General features: G+C 41.5%; 1 protein-coding gene across 3 annotated transcripts; it reads right to left on the minus strand.

Moving 5' to 3' along the window:
- Window positions 1-1,281: 1,281 nt before the first annotated feature.
- On the minus strand, window positions 1,282-20,534 carry PPT1 (palmitoyl-protein thioesterase 1; the record flags this gene model as incomplete). 3 transcript variants are annotated; one of them, XM_084243581.1, is made up of 9 exons in its annotated part: window positions 1,282-1,585; window positions 2,833-2,904; window positions 4,235-4,333; window positions 5,069-5,159; window positions 13,022-13,124; window positions 14,656-14,726; window positions 15,035-15,162; window positions 16,127-16,236; window positions 20,411-20,534. In XM_084243581.1, the coding sequence occupies 9 exons, from the start codon at window positions 20,532-20,534 to the stop codon at window positions 1,463-1,465; spliced, it is 921 nt and encodes a 306-aa protein (XP_084099707.1). In that variant the 3' UTR covers window positions 1,282-1,462. The 3 variants fall into 3 exon arrangements, with proteins under 3 accessions (XP_084099707.1, XP_084099708.1, XP_084099709.1); XM_084243582.1 differs by lacking the exon at window positions 2,833-2,904; XM_084243583.1 differs by lacking the exons at window positions 14,656-14,726; window positions 15,035-15,162; window positions 16,127-16,236.
- Window positions 20,535-22,236: the final 1,702 nt, after the last annotated feature.

Here is a 22,236-nt window from a genome sequence, read left to right on the forward strand (position 1 = left end):
TTAAAGTTATACAGAAAATAGAATAAAATTAATACCAAACTTGTGTATTTATCTATGATTTTGCTATACAGAGAGGTAAAGATAATGAAAAATGACACCAAAGATAAGAAACTACTCTTTATTTCAGACAATTCATTATTTCCACATCCCCTACTTCTAGCTCATATTCTTCATCTTTTAGTTGAAAAATAAAGCATGAGGGAGGAGAAGGATAACTGAAGGGTAAACACTGCAAAATTAATAAGGTGCTTCCATCAAAGCATAACTAGTCATTTCCCCAAAGAAACTAGTCATTTCTGGCATTCTGCAGAACAGTCTTCCAGAAAGTGTTGATGGGTTTTCACGGGCTGAGGTGCTCATGCTCACATAGGATAGAAATGGCAGATTAGGTTAGTATAGGAATCCTCAAAGTCCTTAATCTAATGTGGTTGATCTCTAAGATGAGAAAGCAGGTTACAGTCGTCCTCAAGCTTTTTGAGCAAACAATCCTTTTCTCCACTGATCATACTAGAAACCATTTGGAGTATGCTGGTAAATATGATTTTGGAGGGTGAAGTTAGAAAGCCAGAGATCTCTTCACATTTTTCCTTCCCACTTATCTTGTATTCCCAGCAATAGAGGAATTCTAGAATCCAGACTACTAGTCATTATGAAAGGCCAGGTTAATCAAGGATGGAAGGGAAGGAACCAGCTGCCTCATTTTTCATTTCCACTTGTACAATTTCCCTCACACTCTCCACCCCCACCCCCAATTAAGCAAGATGCCCATTCCCACCCACACACAATCCAATTCAGTACTACTTACACCTTTTGTGACAAAAGAACTAAGCCACTACCTAAGGAGATAAAAAGTTTTATGTAAATTTATATTTACAATATAAGTGCTGTGCCACTGAGGTAAGATGGTGGGCTAGCAGGGTAAGTCTAATTGCTAAGACAACACAGAAGGTAACCCACTCAAGAGGGCAGCCTCAAGAAATGTGACCTAACAGTACTTTTCCAAGCATTACTTAAAACAGCAAAACAGCATTTATGTAAATTGCATCAGGCCTGGGGACCAGCCTCTTGCCTTGAAGCACAGCTGGGCTTTCCCGAGAAAGGTGTTTGCCTCAGAATCTGCCTCATGGCTAGAATTCGTTCAGTCTCTTCTGGGCCTGGGCACAATTCTGGCACTGATACGGAGCAGACTCCATTACCTATAACATCTTGATCACACCAAAGGGTTGTAAAACAACCTCCATGGTTATTAGCTAATTAAACTTGGGTTCAACCATATGCTAATAGGATGAGGCAAAAGATAAGATTCGTGTCTTAGATCTTTCCAAGTAGGGCATGTTAGATAATAACTAGAGAGGATTAGTTGCAAGCAGGATCTAAGTTCAGGCTTAGGTATGAAGGGAACTGTCTCCAAATGGTTTGGAAGCACTAAGCTCCCTGAGCTCTGGTGCAAACTAGCAGGGCTTCATTGAAGGAAAGGTATGATGTGGGCATAAAACCAGTCTTCAGACAGTTGAAGATGGTCACCTTCTACACCCAGGAACACTAGCTGTCCTGCCTTGTCCATTTCCTTTAGCCCCAGGCGGTCCTGAAGAGAGAGAAGCCATAATTTAGAGGCTTGATAAAAAGTTTTAGCATAAAATACTAAAGAAACAGAATGTTAACTTAAAATATTAGAAACCATTTGGAGTAATTAATCTTTTCCAAGTATTAAAAATTAGGTATTGTCAAAAATACCAAAAAAGGTAACCTTCCAGTTTTTTTCCCAGGCATTAAAAATGTATATGCAATTGAGACTATAGTAAAGTGTTTTATGTCCTGCTTCTGAAGTTTCCCAAAGTTTCTGGAGAACCAATTATGGTTGGCAGGCAAGCAACAGACAAAAAGGCCTCAAAAAGTCAATCAAGTGGGGCTGAGGCAAATGAACACAGAACATCAGCTAGATAACTTAAGACATAGCCAAGCCTTAAGTAAGTAACCTCAGACATTTTCATCTCCTGCAACTGAAAATGTCACCCACCAATGAGGTGCTGCAGAACAAGTATGGTTGGGCAGATGAGCAATTTCAATCATGCCAGAATTTTGCTTCTGCAGTAGCTAACTTTGAGTTTCATGATAAGGAAGTTCTTTGTCATTTTCAAAACTTAAGACATACCCTGGATTCCCTTTGGTTTTACCTCACCCAAGCTGAGGCACCAAATGCAGGAGAAAGGCCAGAAGAGACCTCTGACATTACTTGGAGAAATTCTAATAAAAGCAAGTGATTTAGTTGTAGTATTTGTGTATTGTTGAGAGTCTATCTCCAAATGAAAGGCCCTAGAACTGAACGTGATGAAACACTGCTGCAGACTCCGCTTTAGAAACAAGACCTGTTGCTAAAAAAAAAATCCACAACGCTACTCCTATTGGTCTCCTGCAGGAGCTCCCCCTATAGTGCTTGAAACAGGACTTCCACATCTATCAATGTTTTAATAAAGTTAACACTCAACATTGTCATCATTTTCATTATACACAAGGGCTTCTTGGATTTGCAGCAGGCTGCACATTAGCAAAGGAAGCCAATTCTAAGCCTTTTTATCAGAGGGAAGGAGTTAGAGATGGTGTATCTCTTGTACATGCTTGAAAACCATGAGATAACAGGTCCTTCAACATTTAGGATGTGGATTTATGTCAACCAGCTTCTATGCTAGTGCAACAATCACCAGCCTCACAAGCTTTGCCCATAAGGGTTAGATGCCTCAAGAGCATATGGGGCATACAGTGTGTACCACCAAAGAACTAAGCAGCTTTAGGAATGAAGAGCTACACATGACAGCTGCTCGCCTTCCCAGTTACCTGTGTGTATAGAGGGGTCTCCTGTAAGGGAATGGTCTCCTTGGCTTGACCACTTCTGTAAAATCCAAACCACTGCAGGAGAGGAGGGAGAAATAAGGTCAGATTGGACACACAGCACATAATGCCAAACTAAGATGGGCTAGGAGTTTAAAAAAAATACCAACAAAGTAAACAACATAAAGCTGTAGCAAGGTGGAAAAACAGGATGTCTTGAATCATCTCTTTTAAGGTTGGATCCTGGGGAGAAATAAAATTTTCCGAAGAGTTTTTAAATTCCCTAGAAATTTTTTTTTTTAGTTTAGTTTTGCTTTTACTTTATGTTCCCACTTTATAAATATCTTATACTATTTACATTGTCCCAGAAAGCAGATTGGAAGTTTTACATTTTAAACAGCTGCCAGCTCTATTGCATTCCTTCCTCACTTTAGTAATCAGTCTTGGAGTTTTAGTATCTAGATGGATTTCAGGTACTGAACGAGGAGTGAGAAATGTGATCAGAGAAACCATACATAAAAAGCAAATGCAACTTGTCTGAGTCTTCTCTCAGCTCCAATGTGGGTTTTCAGTCAGGTGAAGAACTTTTCAGGGTTTTTTTGGTGATCTCTCAGACACACTTTTATAATATATACATTTTGGGTCAACTGATACTACACTTCCTAAAATACCAATAGTTGAATTACTGGCATTTCAGAAATAAAGAGAAAGAACTAGGTAAGAAGGAAGATGCAATTCCCCAGAATTTCTACCTTCTATAATTTCTGAGCACCTTCCCTGTGAAAACCCTTGTGCTGGACCCTAAAACGTTCAAAAAAGAATATGTGTGTGGTCCCTGTTTTCAAGGAACTTTAGTCTCTAAACAGGACACAGAGACAACTTATTGTTTAGCACAGCATACTTTCTTGTAAAGGCCAGATATAAAATATTTCAGACTTTTTAGAGCCATGGTTGCAACTATCCACTGCTGCGAAAAAGCATAAACAAAAAGCACATGAGAGAAAACACTTGCCACGTTTGGGGCATTTCAAGTAGCACAATAAGGCTTTATCAGGACCTATGAACTGAGTAAAGCGTGGTTGGAAAGAGAGGTCAAAGGCCAATCTTGAATGCCAACTTTAGGGATTTATAGACTGGGCTGATGGCTCTGAACCTTTCTTTGGGTCATAGGTCTCTGAAAGTCTGACAAAAATAATAGGCCCCTCAGAATGCAACTACATAATTTCACATACAGTTTTGATGATGGGGGCCTATGATCCTCAGTGTCCCATTTATAGACCTCAGGTAATGAACCCTTGTTCTACACAGACCGATGGGACTGAAGGATTTTTTTCCCTGCAGCAGCTGGGTTTTAATACCATTTACTGTGTGGTCTGGCATATTGTGGCCTACCTAAGCCACAACTCACCTCAGAATCCACAGGGTCCACAATGGAATCATTCAGGAATTTCACCATCACAAACTTCTTCAAGGCCATCAGGTTTTTCTTGTAGGACTCATTGACACACTGGAGAAAAGGCCAACAGTACCTCAGAGAGGCCATCATCAGGTTCCCGCAGGGGGATTACAGCCTTTCACGCTCTGGTCTGCCCCTGTACTACCACAGGCTGCATTTCCTGCCCAGAATATACCTTGTGCAGCCTTTTCTTACCATCTTATCTGACTGACACACCCACCAACTAGGGCACACAGGTGCTACTCCACAGGTACCCGTCACAAAGGCTAAAGGGGTCTAGCCAGAGGAAGCCAAGGCAAAATATAGGAAACTGCAAGTTCAAAGTGCTCTTTACATATTCTGCTCCATTCCCTCCCCAACATCCCACTGAAAATATTTTTTAACCTCCAAATAAGCCCAATATAAATTGAGTCATGCTTGGTTTGGGACACACTCAGTCCCTTCTGCAATATCTCTTCTGAGAAAAGTTGAGCAAAAAAGGGACCCACCAGGAAGGCTTCCCTCATTGGACAGCAGCTGTGAATTTCCACTTAAGCCAGGCAGCAACCCACCCTGCTCCTTCAACACTAGGAAACGGAAAGGACCGAAGGGAAGAACGAGAAATGAACTTCAGCCTTCCTCAAAGGAACCGCATCTCATAACCACTGCCTCCAAAAAAACCCAGGACTTTTGTTCCCTGAGTTCTGCCTGGGATGTCTTGGATAAGCCGCCACGACCTGTGTATATGTATAATGCCCCAAACAGAGAAAGGAGTGCACAGCTACAGTAGACTGGAAGGGTGCTTACTCTTTCCTGATTAATATCTGCCAAGAAGACGCTGTGGTTGCGGTACATATCCTCATTTATGGGGTCGTGCCAGTATTCCGCTTGCACCAGGCTGCAGAAAGAAAAAGGAATGAAGGTGACCAAGCTGCATGTCAGTGGCATGCCTGGGGCGTGTCCTTAGGCACAGGCCACCAGGAGACTCCAAAAGGTTCCAGGCTTCACCCTTCTGTAAGGAAGAAAAGGCTTCCACCTACAAAACAGGTTATCAATAAGACCCCTGAGCTTCTCTGCCTCCGGCATCAACATAGTGTCCATAAAGAAAATGTGGCCAAGGTGGGTGAAAGAGAGAAGCAGGTTCTAAAGTTTCCACCTTGACTAAACCCACCCTGGAGAAGACAGACTCACAGATGCTACCAGTTTGGAGCAGCTTTTTTTGGGGCGAAAATCAAAGTAAATGGGAAAGCTGGGAATTTTGGTGAAGTGGTTATAATTACTCAATAGAGTAAGAGCAAGACCATACTGTAACTTGTGAGGTGCTTTTTTTCCAAAAGGTTTTAGAAATAGCTCATCAAAAAATATGTGAAGAAGAATCTATGTGATTGGTTGCTGTTAGCAACAGCACGCAGTTGCTAATAGCAAAGAGAATTATGAATTGCATTACTTCAGAAGGGGAGAAAGGATAGGATTAAAACTCATTTATCTGGAACAATTTGTAGGAGTTCTTAAATAAAATTTGGGAACAAAAAAAAAAAACACAACAAAACTAGAAAAACCAAAGGTACGTAAAGCAGGAATATACTATTTATAGCACAGGAAAGAAAATCAAGATTTAGGAAAAGGTCTCCTCAGATACTGGTTCCCTAGGGCACAGAACTGAAGGGCACTTATGTGATCGGTCCTGGTGGCACATGCTGTCCCCTCCCACAACCCCACCTCTCTCATCTTCCTTGGCTTGCTACTCATCCTGCAAGGCTCAGCTCAAAAACAACTCCCTGGGCCTCCCCTGGTGGAGCAAGCAGTTGAATGCCATGCTGTGAAGTTGTCTGCAGCCTCTGCAGCACCAGTTTGATGCCAGCCAGCCGGCGAGGGTCCCACAAGGTGAGGCAGACCTCTCCTGCTGCGCCCGCTGCTCCCTTCAGCAGTGTATTTCGTTAGTCTGCCTGTTCTGTTCCCCGCTGTCTCTGGTGAATCCTCTCACCCTCCCATGCATCTGGCCTGTACCCTGGTTCTTGTATAAATAAATAAATGAATCTTTAAAAAAAAAACAACTCCCTGCTGTCTCTTCACCCAACCATCGATGTCTCCATCCATCTTGCCACACTTAGACTAGATTGGAGGTTTAACCATTTCATCACAAAGCATTCCTCAGACTGTCGTGCAATTTTTAAGGACAGAAGGCAGGTATTTGGTGGTAATAATAGTATTATTTCAGACTTCTGTTTATACTTTTTTTTTTACTTTCTCTCTAGTCTCTCTCCACTTCTCTTTTTCCTCCATCCCAGCCCTTCCCACCAGAACTCATGCCTTTACTACATGTCCTTTGGGCAGCTAGTCTCCACTCAGCTCCTGCATCTACACAGCAGTATTGCCACAGGGGAGTGGGGGAGAAAGCTGAGCATAGGCTTAATGGGAGAAGTGCTTGGGGTGAGACTATCTCAATTTGGCAGGGCGAGAAATCCAAATTTCTACAAGAGCCCCCCCCCCCACAGTAAGAGTGGAGGAACTGCCTGGAGGTCCACTCAGCAGAGCAGGCTGGCACTGAAGCCAGATGGAACCAGCTACATGAGAGACGATGGCAGCTCCTCAGACACAGGGCCAGAGAGGACTGAAGAAGCGGAATAGGACTATCACAGTTATAAAAAGTGAATAATGTAATATGCCAAAGCCCAATGAATTATATACTTTAAATTGGCATGTGAATTATCTTGCAATAAAGCTATTTTAAAAACTAAAAAAAAAACCTGTTGTACCAAAAAAGACACCATAAACAAAATTAAAAGATAAGCCACAGACTGGAAGAAGTGTGACATACCTAATGACAAAAGGCTTAAGCTTCAAAATATATATGTGGCATAGGTGCATGTATTTATAAATCAGGAAAGGCAAAGCACCCAATAGAACAACAAATAAAGGCTACAAATTGGCAATAATTAATTATCAAGGAGAAGCCATTCCAAATACATCTGACTGGCAAAGATGAATAGACCTGGGATCAAAAATTAGGGAGAACAGAGAAAACAGGAATGGTGGGAATAGACATCAGTACAAGTTTAGCCACATCAAGCAAAATTTAAAATGTACACATCAATAATCATATATGGTAATAACAGCAGCTAACATGCATTCAGTGTTTTCAAAGTACTGTCTATATTATTAACTCATTTATTTCTCTACATCCCATGATGCATAATCATTGCCCCATTTCACAGATGATACAACTGAGGCAGAGAGGCTAAGTATCTTTCCCTAAATTACCCAAATCATAATCAGTAAGAGTCTATCTATGAATTCCACTAGACTAATTCTTGTTCAAGAATTATGCAATAATTGAAAACATATATGTTGGTCTCTGCCCCCAGTTATTGGAACAGAGCTCCTAAAACCCTTGTAATTTCCCAAGTGATAAGAGCACTAGGCAGGTGATCTTGGATGGGGGCTGGGCACCAGAAAGATGAAGCCATGATTAGAAGCTTGGAATGTTAGTCCCACCCGCTACCTTCCTGAGAACTGGAAATGGATTTAATGACTGATTATGCCCACATGAGGAAGCCTCCATAAAATCCCAATAACAGGGGGGTTCAGAGAGCTTCCAGGTTGGTGACCGCATCCATGCTGGAATGGTATGTACCCTGACTCCATGGGGACAGAAATTCCTGTGCTCAGGATCCTCTCTGACCTCATCCTGTGTATCTCTTCACCTGGCTCTTCATCTATATCCTTTATCATATTCTTTTATGAACTAGTAAATGTAAAGTAAGTGTTTCTCCAAGTCTTGTGAGCTGCTCTAGCAAATTCATCATACCTGAGGAAAGTGTTGTGAAAACCTCAGATTTGGAGCTGAGTTGGACAGAAGTCGTGGGTAACCAGATGGAACTGGCACCTGAAGTGAGGCAGGTGCAATCTTGTGTGTGTGGCTGAGTCCTTCACCTATGGGATCTGACACCATCTCCAGGTAGACAGTGTTAGAAATGAGTTAAATTGTTGGACAGCCAGGTGGTATCCCAGAGAATTGTTTGCCACACATTTGGTGACCAGAAGTGAAGTGTCGTGCATGAGTGTGATGGTAGTGGCAAAGTAGAGGAGCACTTTTCAACACAAGGATGCCTCTGCACACTGTTATGAAGAAAAACTGCTGGGCCTCCCCGGTGGCGCAGCGGTTGAGCGCTGGGTTGCGAAGCTGCCCGCAGCCTCTGCGGCGCCGGTTCGATCCTCGGCTGCTCCCCGGCCACCGGAGGAGGGTCCCACATGGCGCGCAGACCTCTCCTGCCGCCCGCTGCTCCCCTCAGCAGTGTACTTCGGTCCTTCTGCCTGCTCTGCTCCCCGCTCTGGCTCTGGTGAATTCTCTCACCCTCCCGCGCTTCTGACTGTACCCAGTGCATGTATAAACAAAACAAAGAACGAAAGAAAGAAAGAAAGAAAGAAAAAAAAACATGCCTCTATAAAAAAAAAAAAAGAAAGAAAAACTGCTGAAATGTTTGCAATATGGGAATCTATAGAGTGGGGTGTAGTCACATAAGAATGCCATGTAGCAGTTAAGATGAATAACTAAATGTATATGTAACAGCAGGTTTTCATCTCAGAAACATAAATATCAAGTGAAAAAATCATTTGCAAAATAAAATGCACATTCGGCGATCCAGTATGTAAAATTTTAAATACACAAAATAGCACTATATATTGATATAAGGTATGGACTTACAGAAAGCAATTTTTTTTGTGGGCAGTAAGAACATACCCTGATTTCGTGACAGTGGTGGTCACTGGGGAGGAAGGGTAGAGAATAAGACCTCTGAGGCAAAAAGGATAAAATATTAATTTTAGGTTGTAAAGTACACAGTAGTTTGTTACATTACTCTGTATACTTGAGTAAGTGTCTAAGGAAGGGAGCCTGAGTGGATGCTTTGCTAGTTCCAGAAAAGGGCAAGCTGAGGGCACAGGCGTGGGGAAAGTGGAACAACCACACCCTGTGTGAGCGTGAGGGCCACGGCTGGGGTGCGGGATGAGAGGGGACGGCCCAGGCCCTGCCAGGCATGGGGGCAGGCAGGGCTGGGAGCTGGGCCAGGGGGAGGGCAAGCTGGGAGAGCAGAGCTGGCACAGGGGAAAACAAGAGGCCACAGCAAGGCCAGGGCAACACCAGGGTATTGGTGGTGGCAGGGAAGGAAGAAAAGGGTAGGCATGGCAGGGAGAAGACTGGAGGAAGGAAAAACCCAGGAAGGGCTGCCATCATCTCAAGGGGGAGCCAGAGGGAAGGTTTCACAGCCACAGGTGAGAGAGGACTGTTACACTCACCATTCCTATTGCTCCCACCCAGCCTGGCTGGGGCTGGAGCTGGCCAAACACCTCCTCACTGGCTGGTTCCTCAGGGCATCAGATCAAATTTGCTTTGCTAAGGTTAAATTATCTGAACAGAGCAGAAGACATCTTTTGGGGTCTCTGCCTAAATCAAAATCACTCTCCCTTGTCTGGGAACTGCACCCTTCCTGACCCCACCCACAGGTTCCAGGGGCTTGTATGAGTACCATGTGGTCCCACTTCTCTGGGCAGGACTTTTTTTTTTCTTTTTGATTGTCAGAAGATGTCTTTACTTCCTAGTCACATTTTCATTGCTACTTGGAGGTTCTGTACAGATTCGAGCTTGGAAATCACTCTCCCTCAGAATACAAAGGTACCGTGCATGCCTGCAAGGGAGTAGGGGTCTGTCACTAGGGCTCTGACTCTGTATGTGGCCTCACTGAGGCCTACCCTTTTTTCCCAGTGCTCTGAGATGTCACAGGAATATACCTGGATGTGTGTCTTTTTCCACTCCTTGCCCTGGATGCTTGCCCTTTCAATCTAGAAACTCATGTCCTGGAGTTCTGAGCTTTGTATTGTTTCCTTAATAATTCTCACCTACCTTTTCTTCTGTTGTCTTTTTTGAAGCTCCAAATAGTCAGATATTGGACTTGCAAAACTGTCTCTCTGTTTAGGAAATTTATTTCTCCTCTATCCTCCCACACTCCTCACACCCCCTTTCTTCCTCTTTGGGGTCTTGTTCTAATTTCTAGATTTCCTCACCTTTATATGTCATACTTCTAATAAACTTTTTATTTTGATTTATTTTGATTATCTCACTTTTAATTTTCAGGAGCTCTCTCTTACTCTCTGATTGTTGGTTCTAGTCACATTCTGTTCTATGCCATGCAACAACTGTGTTCTAGTAGCTGCAATAATTAATTATAGGCTTGGCTTTTTTGGTTGTTTGTTTTTTGTTTGTTGTTTTTTTTTTAGGTTTTTCTCAGCTCCTTGAATTATCTGTTTCTTCTTCCACATTCCTTTTAACTTTGATTTGTTTTGGTCTGTCTTTCATGCTGGAAGTTTCCCTCAAATGTATGATTTAGGGTCCTTGGCTTACTGTTCATACTTAGTGAGGCACCCCAAAGCTTACCAGAAGCTCTTCACACAAGAAGCGAGCTTATCTGCTGAGCTTATCTATGTGATAGTCAGGACTTGCTGGATTCCTGACCTGCTGGATTCCAAAACACCCTGTAGATCTTTTCTCTGGGGCCAATCAGTTTCTAGAGAAGAGTTTGCCAAATTTCTGCCTAGCAGGTAACAAGCCTGGCTGCCATCACTTTGGAAGCCAGGTGGGAGGGGAGTGGAGTGGGAAGGAATGGGTTTTTAATATAGTCTTATCACCATCCCGTGCTTGTTATTTCAAAGGCTGGTACTTCTCAAGTTAAATTGCTCCAAAGAATAAACGTACTCTTTTGTCAAGATGGGGGAAGAGCAATGAGTAGGATGTGCTCTTAAAGGAATTGGGCATTTGATCATTCCTCATATAAATTTCCAACAAAAAGTTCTGTTTTTAGCCCTGTGTACAAACCTCTAAAGCACAGAGCTTTAAAGCACTTTATACCGCTAATCCTGAAGCTTTGTGGAGCTGTAAAGTGAATCTTCTCCCTTCTCATCAGAGTAGCCCTCTAAACATAAAGATTTCAGCTTTTTCTGCTCTGCTACAATTACCCTTATTCATCTATCTTTTGTCTTTCAAAAAATGACATCTATTATCTTTTATCTCCTGTGCTCCTTGCCCTTGTGGGTTTATCACTTTTTATTCTCTTGTTACCAGTTCATTAAAGTGTAAGGAGGAAATAAACACATCAATCTACTACTTTTAATCAGTACTAAGGTGTCACTATCCTTCCCCACTGCTCTTTTATTGTCATTAATATTCTGACTAAGGGTTGCATTTGGTTCACAAAAGAAAAAATATATAAAGAAAGAAACAAATGAATTTTCCTGGGGCATCTGGGCAACGAGTGAGATTAAAGAGTAAAGAATAAAGAATAATGACACTGAAAGAGACCTTATATATCCATGAGAAGAGAGAATATGAAAGACATCAAAAACCTAGATGTGGGGTCTCCCTGGTGGCGCAGCAGGTTGAGCACAGCACTGTGAAGCTGTCTGTTTCCTCTGCAGCGTGGGTTCGATTCCTGGCTGGCCAGGGAGATGCCCAAATGGCGTAGCAGACCTCTCCTGTCTCGCCCACTGCTCCTCTCAGCAGTGTATTTCAGTCTGTCTGCCTGTTCTGCTCCCCGCTCTGCCTGTTCTGCTCCCCGCTCTGTCTCTGGTGAATCCTCTTACCCTCCTGTGCCTCTGACCTGTACCCCAGTTCTTGTATAAAAATAAATAAATCTTGGGCCTCTCATGGTGGTGCAGCGGTTGAGCACTGGGCTGCAAGGCTGCCTGCAGCCTCTGCAGCGCTAGTTGGTTCCACGGCCGCTGGCGAGGGTCCCATAAATAAACAAACAAACAAATCAATAAATAAATCTTTAAAAAAAAAACAAACCTAGTTGTGACTAGACAAAACAAAAAAGAGGTAAAGTTTAGCAGTGATGTGAGTGGCCTGAGGGGAAGGAGGAGGAGAGATAAAGCATCTTCTTTTCCTTCACTGAGCATCACGGGACACTGTTGATCCAAGACAGCTTGGTGGCTGTTAATAGGTAGGCAGGGAAAAGAGCTGACTGAAGTTTGTTTCTATCTGCAAATCATTCACAAGACTTGACCTTAAAAAAAAAACGGCTTCAAGGAAGTGTTGTGTTGAAGAGTTATTATCAAGAATGATGTACTTGAAGACCCACAGGATAGATGCTATAAGCATTCAAGTTGATCCCCACTTTTATTTATCATCTAGAATCCTGCAGACCTGACTCAGAATGTCTAGTAGAATTTCTAATGAAATCCATTTTTAATGAATTTCCCAGGGGTTCTGATGTATAACTGAAACTTGGAAACAACAACAAAAAATTTTAAAAGTAAAATAATTTATAAATAAATAAATTTGGAAATGACTAAATAAGAACACACTCCTAAAGTCATTCTGTATATTTTTAAATACACAAACACACTTGAGTTGTTGGGTCACTGAGTAGGAGGCTAACTCCTCACTCTTGACCACATAAAGAATCTGCCCTTCAAATATTAATATATTCCTTGGGCTTGGTACTTTCTAAAGGCTTTTTTGTTTGTTTTTTAGATATGGAGATTTATTCTGCTGTAATTACCTTCTTACTATATAGAAAAATGTCCTCCCTTTTTTTTAAAGTTAAAAGAACTGTTTTAGATTTACAATAAAATTAAGCAAACAGTACAGAGATACTTATAAAGAGTATCTGTTTGAATTATCACCTGCAACTACTCCTGGACTGTTAGCGTGAAAGTCAGTATGATATTTTCAATCAGTGAAAGTTCTTTTCAGCTAAGTATACATACCGTTCTTGAACAGCTTTAGTGTAAGCCCCTGCATTCAGTGTTTTTCTGATCAAGTCACAGATGTGAGAGCTCTCTCCTGGGCATCGAGGAAGTCCAAACACACCTACAGCAGTAAAGACAGAATCACTCCTTCAATAATCATGGATGGAATACCTGCTATGTGCAAGGCACTGGGCAAATCAGTAACAAACCAGAGTAGACCCTGGTCTCATTAATTCAATCCTTAAGAGAAGAATGTATTGAGGATTAATACTATAACCAGTGCCTCCCCTGGTGGCACAGGCGGTTAAACACAGCCCTGTGAAGCTCGCTGCAGCCTCTGCAGCACGGGTTCAATCCTGGCAGGCAGAGGAGATACCCACACGGCACAGCAGACCTCTCCTGTCTCGCCCACTGCTTCCCTCAGCAGTGTATTTCAGTCAGTCTATTTGTTCTGCTCCCCGCTCTGTCTCTGGTGAATCCTCTCACCCTCCTGCACACCTGGCCTGTACCCTGGTTCTTGTATGCATGAATAAATAAATCTTTTTAAAAAATTCTATAACCAGCTTCTTCCTAATGTATCCACACTCTTTTCTACCTAATTTAGGACCTTTTTTTTTTTTTTAAAAGATTTATTTATTTATTTATACAAGAACCGGGGTGCAGGCCAGATGCAAGGGAGGGTGAGAGGATTCACCAGAGACAGAGCAGGGAACAGAACAGGCAGATTGATGAAATACACTGCTGAGGGGAATAGTGAACCAGACAGGAGAGGTCTGCCGCGCCATGTGGGACCTTCGCCAGTCAGCCGGGATCGAACCAGCGCTGCAGAGGCTGTGAACAGCTTCACAGTGCTGCACTCAACCACCCGCGCCACCAGGGGAGGCCCTAATTTAGGACCTTTGAACCTCCTCCTCCCTCTCTTCCTACCTCAATGGCTGGCTACATTCTCATCTCTTAGGCCTCAATCAGAAAAGTCCTATCTGTCTACCTTTTTTTAAAAGTATTTATTTTAGGGCCTCCCTGGTGGCTCAAGGGGTTAAGCACCGTACTATGAAGCAGTCCGCAGCCTCTGAGGCATGAGTTCGATCCCCGGTTGGCCATGGAGCAACCCACATGGCGAAGCAGACCTCGTCTGTCTTGCCTGCTGCTCCCCTCAGCAGTGTACGTCAGTCGTTCCGCCTGTTCTGTTCCCCACTCTGTCTCTGGTGAATCCTCTCACCCACCCCCCAACATCTCTGGCCTGTACCCCAGGTCTTGTATGCATAAATAATCTTAAAAAATAAAAAAATTTAAAAAAATATTTATTTTATTTATGCATACAAGAACTGGGGTGAAGGCCAGAGGTGCAGGGGATGAGAGGATTCATCAGGAATCCTCTGTGGCTATACCCATCCCATCTCCAGAAATTCATGCTAATAACACTGGAGAGAAGTAAATATCAACCTAATGATTCTCCTGTGTTCCTAGCCTCTAGACTCCTAAGTCTCTCCCTACTTCTTAATCAGTGCTGGTTAGTTTGTTATAAACTAAAAACATCAGGGTTTTGCAAGGATGGCTGACTTCTTATAGAAATAGAATTGTTCGAATTTTTAAAATCAAGTGGTTATATGGGGTAGAACAGAGAAAAAAGGAGGCAATGAGACCACAGTTACCTTGATGTTGTCCCCCAAATGTGATCAGATTGATCATGGGAGGTGATGGGCATCTTTGAGCCACTGCCCTCCTGGAGAAAAAAAGAATCATCAGTTCTGTTAGATGGAAATGTGTCATCAACTATCGACTTCCCAGACAAAACTACTTAAACCTGTGGTTCCCCAAAGCACAGTTTCAGGATTTTTCCTCTGATGTGGCAAAACACAACTCTTTATTATTTCATAGAAAATAAATTAAGTTCCAAGAAGTTTCTTATATGAAACAACATTTTAGAATAGTTTCCCTCACAAGTTAGGTGGAGAGCCCAAAATAATTAGAATGGATTACGTGCATAAAAAGAAATAAAAGTTAATTCCATATAAGTGGTATGAGACTTACAGAAATTGGCCTCCCTGGGAGAATCCCATAGCATTGTAGCCTTTCTGCAATTTAGGGTCCTCAGCAAGCATCTGACACACTTTCGTGACTTGGGAATTGACATTCAAGAAGAAACTGTTCTCCACATCCTAAAAGATGAGTCACAGAGGAATGAAAGGTTGGGACTGAAAACAACCTCTAGCATTTTTTCTAAGAGGTGAACTTGTTAGGTTGGTATTCTCACATGAGCCAAGACTTAAAATAGCCCTGTATGGTTTGCTGTTAAAAATACAATGTAAATGCTCAGTGAAATAAACCAGAAAGAAAAAGAAAAATGGTGGATGGTCTCAGTCATAGCAGGAATTTAGAAAACCCAAATAAGGATCAGGAAAAAGGCTAATTATAATAAAGTAAAAATCAAAATCAACAGGCAGCTATAAACCAGAGACACATTACAGTGAGGAGAAGAGAGTAGGATCAAAACAAGGGTGGTGGGAATTTTATGGGGACTATAACCAAGATGAAAATGCATACATTGTACAAAAATGAAAAATGATGTAAAAAATATATAAAAGAAAAAATGTAAAAAAAAATTAGCATGCAACTATACATCAGAGATATTCTGCAAGGGAGGGGGAGGTAAAGGAATCAAAATAGGGGAGAATGGTATCACTCATAGCAGGAATCTAGAAAACTTAAATAAGAGACCAGGAAAATGAATAACTATAAGAAAGTGAAAATCAAAATCAACAAAAAACTATGAACCAGAGACACTCTATGGGGGATGAGGGGTGGGGAGGGGAGGGATTGGGGTCAAAATAAGGGGGTTGCAATTGTATGGGGAATATAAAAATAAAATTTTTTTTTTAAAAAAATAGGGGAGAAAGCACAAGGGACAATGATGATGGATCACCGGTGAATTGGTGGTGGGAATTTTACAGGGAACACACCTGAAAGGAGAAAGCATACAAGCATACATTGTACAAAGATGAACAATGATGTAAAATATATATATATTAAAAAAGAAAAAAAATACAATATAAAGCATTTTAACAGTACATTCAATGAAATCAGCCAGCAAACTTTCCAAGAAACAGCTGTGAAGGACCTTACCTCCATCAGGGTCTTCCCAATCTCTAAAGATAAGACATAAATTCCAGGTATTTTCTTCTCAACCATTTTTTTAATTGCACCCATGCTTAAGGGATTACAACAGCTGTCTCCTAGACAACACAGAGAATGATGGGAACTTGTGAATCAAAACAATATTACTTTTTAAAAAACTTTTGTGCTCTTTACAGACACATCACCCAAAGCAGTGATAGTGAAGGCAAAGATAAACAGCTGGGACTACATCAAATTAAAGAGCTTCTGCACAGCAAAAGAGACAATAACAAAAACAAAGAGAAACCTCACCAACTGGGAGAACATTTTTGCACACAACACTAATGATAAAGGACTGATCACAAAAATCTGCAAAGAGCTGATGAGACTCAACAAAAACAAAGAAAATAATCCAGTCAAAAAATGGGCAGAAGAGCTAAAAAGAAACTTCTCTGAAGAGGAAATGCAATGGCCAACAGGCATATGAAAAAATGTTCAGCATCACTTGTAATCAGGGAAATGCAAATAAAAAATACCATAAGATACCATCTTACACCAGTGAGAATGGCACATATTGAAAAAACTAGCAACAACAAATGTTGGCGAGGTTGTGGAGAAAAAGGAACTTTCCTGCACTGTTGGTGGGAGTGCAAACTGGTCCAACCACTATGGAGAGCTGTGTGGAGATTTCTAGACCTACTAAACATAGAGCTTCCATATGATCCAGCAATTCCACTCCTAGGTATTTACCCAAAGGGCACAGAAACATTAATTCCAAAGAGCACCTGTACCCCTATGTTTATCGCAGCACTGTTTACAATAGCTAAGCTTTGGAAACAACCCAAATGCCCAAAAATAGATGACTGGATCAAGAAGATGTGGTACATATATACCATGGAATATTACTCAGCATTCAAAAAAGATAAACACATGCCATTTGCAGCAACATGGATGGAGCTGGAAGGGATCACGCTCTGTGAAATAAGCCAGAAAGAAAAAGAAAAATACCGGATTGGTCTCACTCATAGCAGGAATCTAGAAAACTTAAATAAGGGACCAGGAAAAAGAATAACTATAAGAAAGAAAATATCAAAATCAACAAACAACTATGAACCAGAGACACTCTATGGGGAGTGGGGGACGGGGAAAGGAGGGATTGGGGTTAAAATAAGGGGGTTGTAATTGTACAGGGAATATAAAAATAAAATTTAAATTAAAAAAATAAAAATAAAAAATGTTTGTGCTTCTAAGGGTATTATCAATAATGTGAAAAGACAACAGACAGAACGGGAGTAAATGTCTGCAAAACATATATCTGTTAAGGGTTTAACATCTCCAATATACAAGGAACTCCTATAACTTAACAAGAAGACAACCTAATTTTTTTAATGGGAAAAGGACTAAAATAGACATTTTTCCAAAGAAGATATATAAACGGCCAACAAGCACATGAAAAGATGTTCAACTTCACTGATCTCCAAGGAAATACAAAAATAACAACATTTCACAACTACTAAGTGGGTTTTAATTTGAGGGGAAAAATATTAAAAACTGGAAAATAACAAGCGTTAGCAAGGATAGTCTGTTGAGTCCTCATAAAATTAAACATACAAAATTACCATATCCAGCAATTTCCCTTCTAGTTTTCTACCATGAGAGATGAAAATATCCATCCATGCAGAAACTTATGACTGAGTATTTATATAACAGTATTATTTATAATAGCCAAAAGGTGGAAATGACACAAATGTTCCTCAATTGATGAATGGATGAACAAATTGTGGTATATACATACAATGGAATATTATTCAGCCATAAAAGGGAATGAAATACTGATACAGGGTACAATGTGAATGAACCTTGAAAATATTATTCTAAGTGAAATAAGCCACACACAAAAGGTCACGTATTGTATGATTCCTTTTATATGCTATATCCAGAATAGGCTAATCTATAGAGAGAGCAGACTGAACACTTCCACAGGGTGGTAGGAAAGGGGAATGAGGAATTATTACTTAATGGACATCAGCTTTAGCTGGGGTGATGAAAGTTTTAAAACTAGAGAGCAGTGGTAGTTGAACAATGCTGTGATTACACTAAATGTCAATGAATTGGGGCCTCCCTGGTGGCACAAGGGGTTAAGACACAAAGTAGGAAGCTATCCGTAGCCACTGCAGCATGAGTTCGATCCCCAGCCAGGGAGCTACCCATATGGCGCAGCAGATCTCTCCTGACTTGCCCGCAGCTCCCCTCAGCAATGTATTTAAGTCAATCTGCCTGTTCGGCTCCCCACTCTGTTTATGGTAAATCCTCTCACCCCCCACACCTCTGGCCTGTACCCCAGATCTTGTATGCATAAATAAATAAATATTTAAAAAAAGTCAATGAATTGTACACTTAATTTTATATGGCTAACTGCATGTTATACAAATTGCACCTCAACTATTTTTAAAAAGAACACTTTTTTCCTTTAGCTCATATTTATCAAGTAATAACAAACTTTAATAGCCCATACAATATAACTGGAACATGAAATATAAAACTGAAAAATAGAGGCACATATTTTCCTCTTATCATTTTGGTACAGTTGGGGTTAAGAAATTCAAAACCACTTTGAAGTCTGATTTCTCTTTAAGACTAGAGTAAGACAAGTGAAGTGCCTGGGACACAAAATTTACAAAAGCATTCACTCTCAGTGCTGACCCTGAACTTGTACAAACTAGAGAGTGAGGGCCTCCCTGCCTTACCTTAGACCCAGTTCTTTTTCTTTTCCTGTCCAAGGAAGCAGAAGTAAGAACAAGAAGCAAAGTCAAGTGTCATTGAGTGGGAGAAGAACTTAATCATACCATTTCAATCTGAGAGGAAGCTCAGAATTGGTTTTTAAAGAAAAAAAGCTAAGGCCTAGAGCATCTTCCATTTCTCTCATAACTTTCACTGCACTGAACTGCTGGTTATTTAACTGCTTGCCCATAGGGACTGACTGTGCTCTGAGAGAACACAAGTCATCTGGTGTTCTCTTTAACTGCACTGTAGTAGCCACAGGACCTGGCGCAGAGACTTAAAAAGAATTATCTATACTTGCCGACTAATTTCTCACAAGCATTTTTCTCTAACCAGTAAGGCACTCTCTTACCACTCCCCACAAACTACTTATGTCAGTCTTTAGTATTCTTCATATTGCTAAATTGTCCAGACCAAAACCTGTGGGATCATCCTTGACTCCTTTCTCTCTCTCATCCCACATCTAATCTGTTAGCAAAATCCACTAGTTTCACCTTCAAAATATTCCAAATTTTGACAACTTCTTGAGCTCTTCACCATCAGTGTATCGTTTCAAGCCACCCCAAGCTATTTAAATTATTTCAATAGCTTCCTAATGTGTCTCATTGCAAATGCCATAACCCCCCTACAACTAAAGTGGTCCTTTAAAATTCAGTAGATCTTGCCACTCATCTGTTCAAAACCCTTTCCATCTCATTCCAGCTAGTCTCTACAGTAGACTTAGTAGGCCCAGTGACATCTCTAATTAAATGACTTTTCTTGTTCACTCTGTTCCAGCCACAATGACCTGAATGTTGGTCTTTGAACATACCGGACACACTTCTGTCTCAGGGTCTTTGATTTGCTGTTTTTTTCTTACCGGGTTTGCTGTTTTTTTTCTACCAGATATCCATATGACATCTCCCCTCATCTATTTCAAGTGTTTCCTCAGTTATCACTTTCTCAGTGAATCCATCATGAAACTGCAAGCCCCCACCTCCAGTCTCTACTCCCTCCTTGTTTTATTTTCCACCTTTGCAGTATACTCTTTACTTACTTCTTTACAATCCGTCTCTCCTTGCAAAGTAAGTTCCAAAAGAGCACAGAATTTAGTCTATTTCATTCACTTTTGTATCTTCAGCATCCAAAGGGTGATCAATAACTATGTGCTAAATGTATAAATGAACTATAGGTGCCTGTTCATTGTGAATTGAATGAACAAATGGACGGGCCAAGCAGTTATGTAGCCCCCAGACCAGCCGTCCTGAGCGAATGCCAGATTCTGCACTGAGGCAAACGCTGTGCGGATTAAACGCTAGTTCAGCGCACCCACGTAAAAATGTTCTGCGAGCGCACACCAACAACGCGACTTTCCAAGGCAGAGTGGTCCCCAAATGCTAAAACATCGCGACAGCCGGGTGCTGTTTGACCACCTTCGCTGTCTACACTCGCACTTTGCAGACGCGAGCCCACGACCGGAGAGGAAGAGATGCCAAACCCTTGGACCCTCTTCTCACTCACTCAGTTACTCACCCATCCCATGCCAGATCACCAGCGGCAGCGGAGCTGGAGGGCTGAGATGCCCCAGCGCCGCGGCAGCGCAGGACCCGGGTAGGAGGACAGCAGCCAGGAGCCACAAGCAGCTGGGCGACGCCATCTTGACTGAATCACATGACCGCGCTCTGCAGCCGCATCCAGCGCCGGCGCGAGCGGGGCGGAACCCCTCCAAGCCTCAGTCGGCTAGGTGGTGGTCTTCGGTACAGGTATTTTGCTCAAGTAGACCCCCAACCACGATGAATCAAAATGAATGTCAATGTTCATTCAGCAATTACTATATATTCTAAGTGCATTACCATTAAGAAGTCTGTATATGCTCTTCTCCACATTGTAAAGATCAGGGCATTGAGACCCTGAGAATTTGGATCAGGTGCCAAGATCACAGGTACAGCATCTTGATGGGTCCAAAGTCGTTGTTTGTAACCACAGCACTGTCTGCCTTTGGGTGAGGAGTACTTTGTGGAAGGAAGAAAGGAAGGAATGTTTCATCTTTCTATTAGAAATGCAGGGGGACGCCTCACTGGTGGCTTAAGGGGTTAAGCACCTCACTGTGAGGAGTTCCATCCCCTGCGGCCAGGGAGCAGCCCACAGGGCACAGCAGACCTCTCCTGTCTCACCTGCTGCTCCCCTCAGCAGTGTATTTCAGTCAGCCTGCCTGTTCTGTTCCCCGCTCTGTCTCTGGTGAATCCTCTAACCTCCTCTCCCCTCCATCTCTGGCCTGTACCCCAGCTCTTGTATGCATAAATAAATAAATCTTTAAAAAGAAAAAAAAAAAGAAATGCAGGGGGAGGCATGATTTCTAGCCAGGAGCAATTGTGGCAGTGTGTGGTATTTGTTCGGGATCCTGAAGGAAAAATAGGCTTTCAACAGGCAAAGATAAAATGCAGGGAAAGACTAGAATGAGCTAAGGTAGAAAGGAAGAAAAGCACAGTGTGTTTTCTAGAAATGGCAGGGCTTCCAGACTAACAACTGTTAGATGTGTTAACTGTTGGATGTGCAAGAGTGATGGAAAAAGCCTCACTTCCTGGTTCTTCTCCACACAGCCCCATCCCCACCCCCTGCCAAACTATTTTATGTTCTATTGCCAAATTCATTATCTTAGTTCACTTTCATCTTAGTTCCCCACTCAATTTTTTTCCCCCAGAAACACATAGAAATAGTTTTAATAGGGAGGTTAGTAAGTAATTAGGGTGTACCCACTATACAATGGAATATTATGAGACAGGTTTATAAAAGGTAAGATAGATTTGTATATAGTGACACAAAAAAAAGTCCTCAACATATTGTAAAGGAAAAACTGGCTACACACCCACCAGAAGCCCTTTTATATGATGCTTTTGGGATTTGTGGTTAGTTGTTAATTGAAAATGCATAATCATAAGCATTATACAATATACAGTTTTGTTTTAAGAAAAAATTAGTTTATTGTATACGGTAAGCATTTTCTTTTAACTAAAGATTAAAAGTGTAAGTTTCTTCACCCACCTTTTGAGATAGACTCAGACTTCTGTGATTATGGGGCCTCTGAAGTGTTTATTGGAGTGATTTGTGCTTCTTGCCTATAAAAATTCATCTATAATTTCTTTAAATATTTATTTAAAGTGGAACAATAACTGGAGGCATGTGAAACAATCTGAATGCAGAATTCTTCTAGATGTATATATTTTTTTCCAACTACAGAGTTCTCATCCATACCTAATAAAACAACCTTTAACAACTTGCCTCCAAGAAGCCATTCCAAAGCACTCAGCTAAGTTTTCATGGAAAACATCTTTTATCTTTATAATTTCATAAATTTTCAA

This window comes from Talpa europaea (genome assembly GCF_964194135.1).
Source record: "Talpa europaea genome assembly, chromosome: 9".
NCBI lineage: Eukaryota > Metazoa > Chordata > Mammalia > Eulipotyphla > Talpidae > Talpa > Talpa europaea.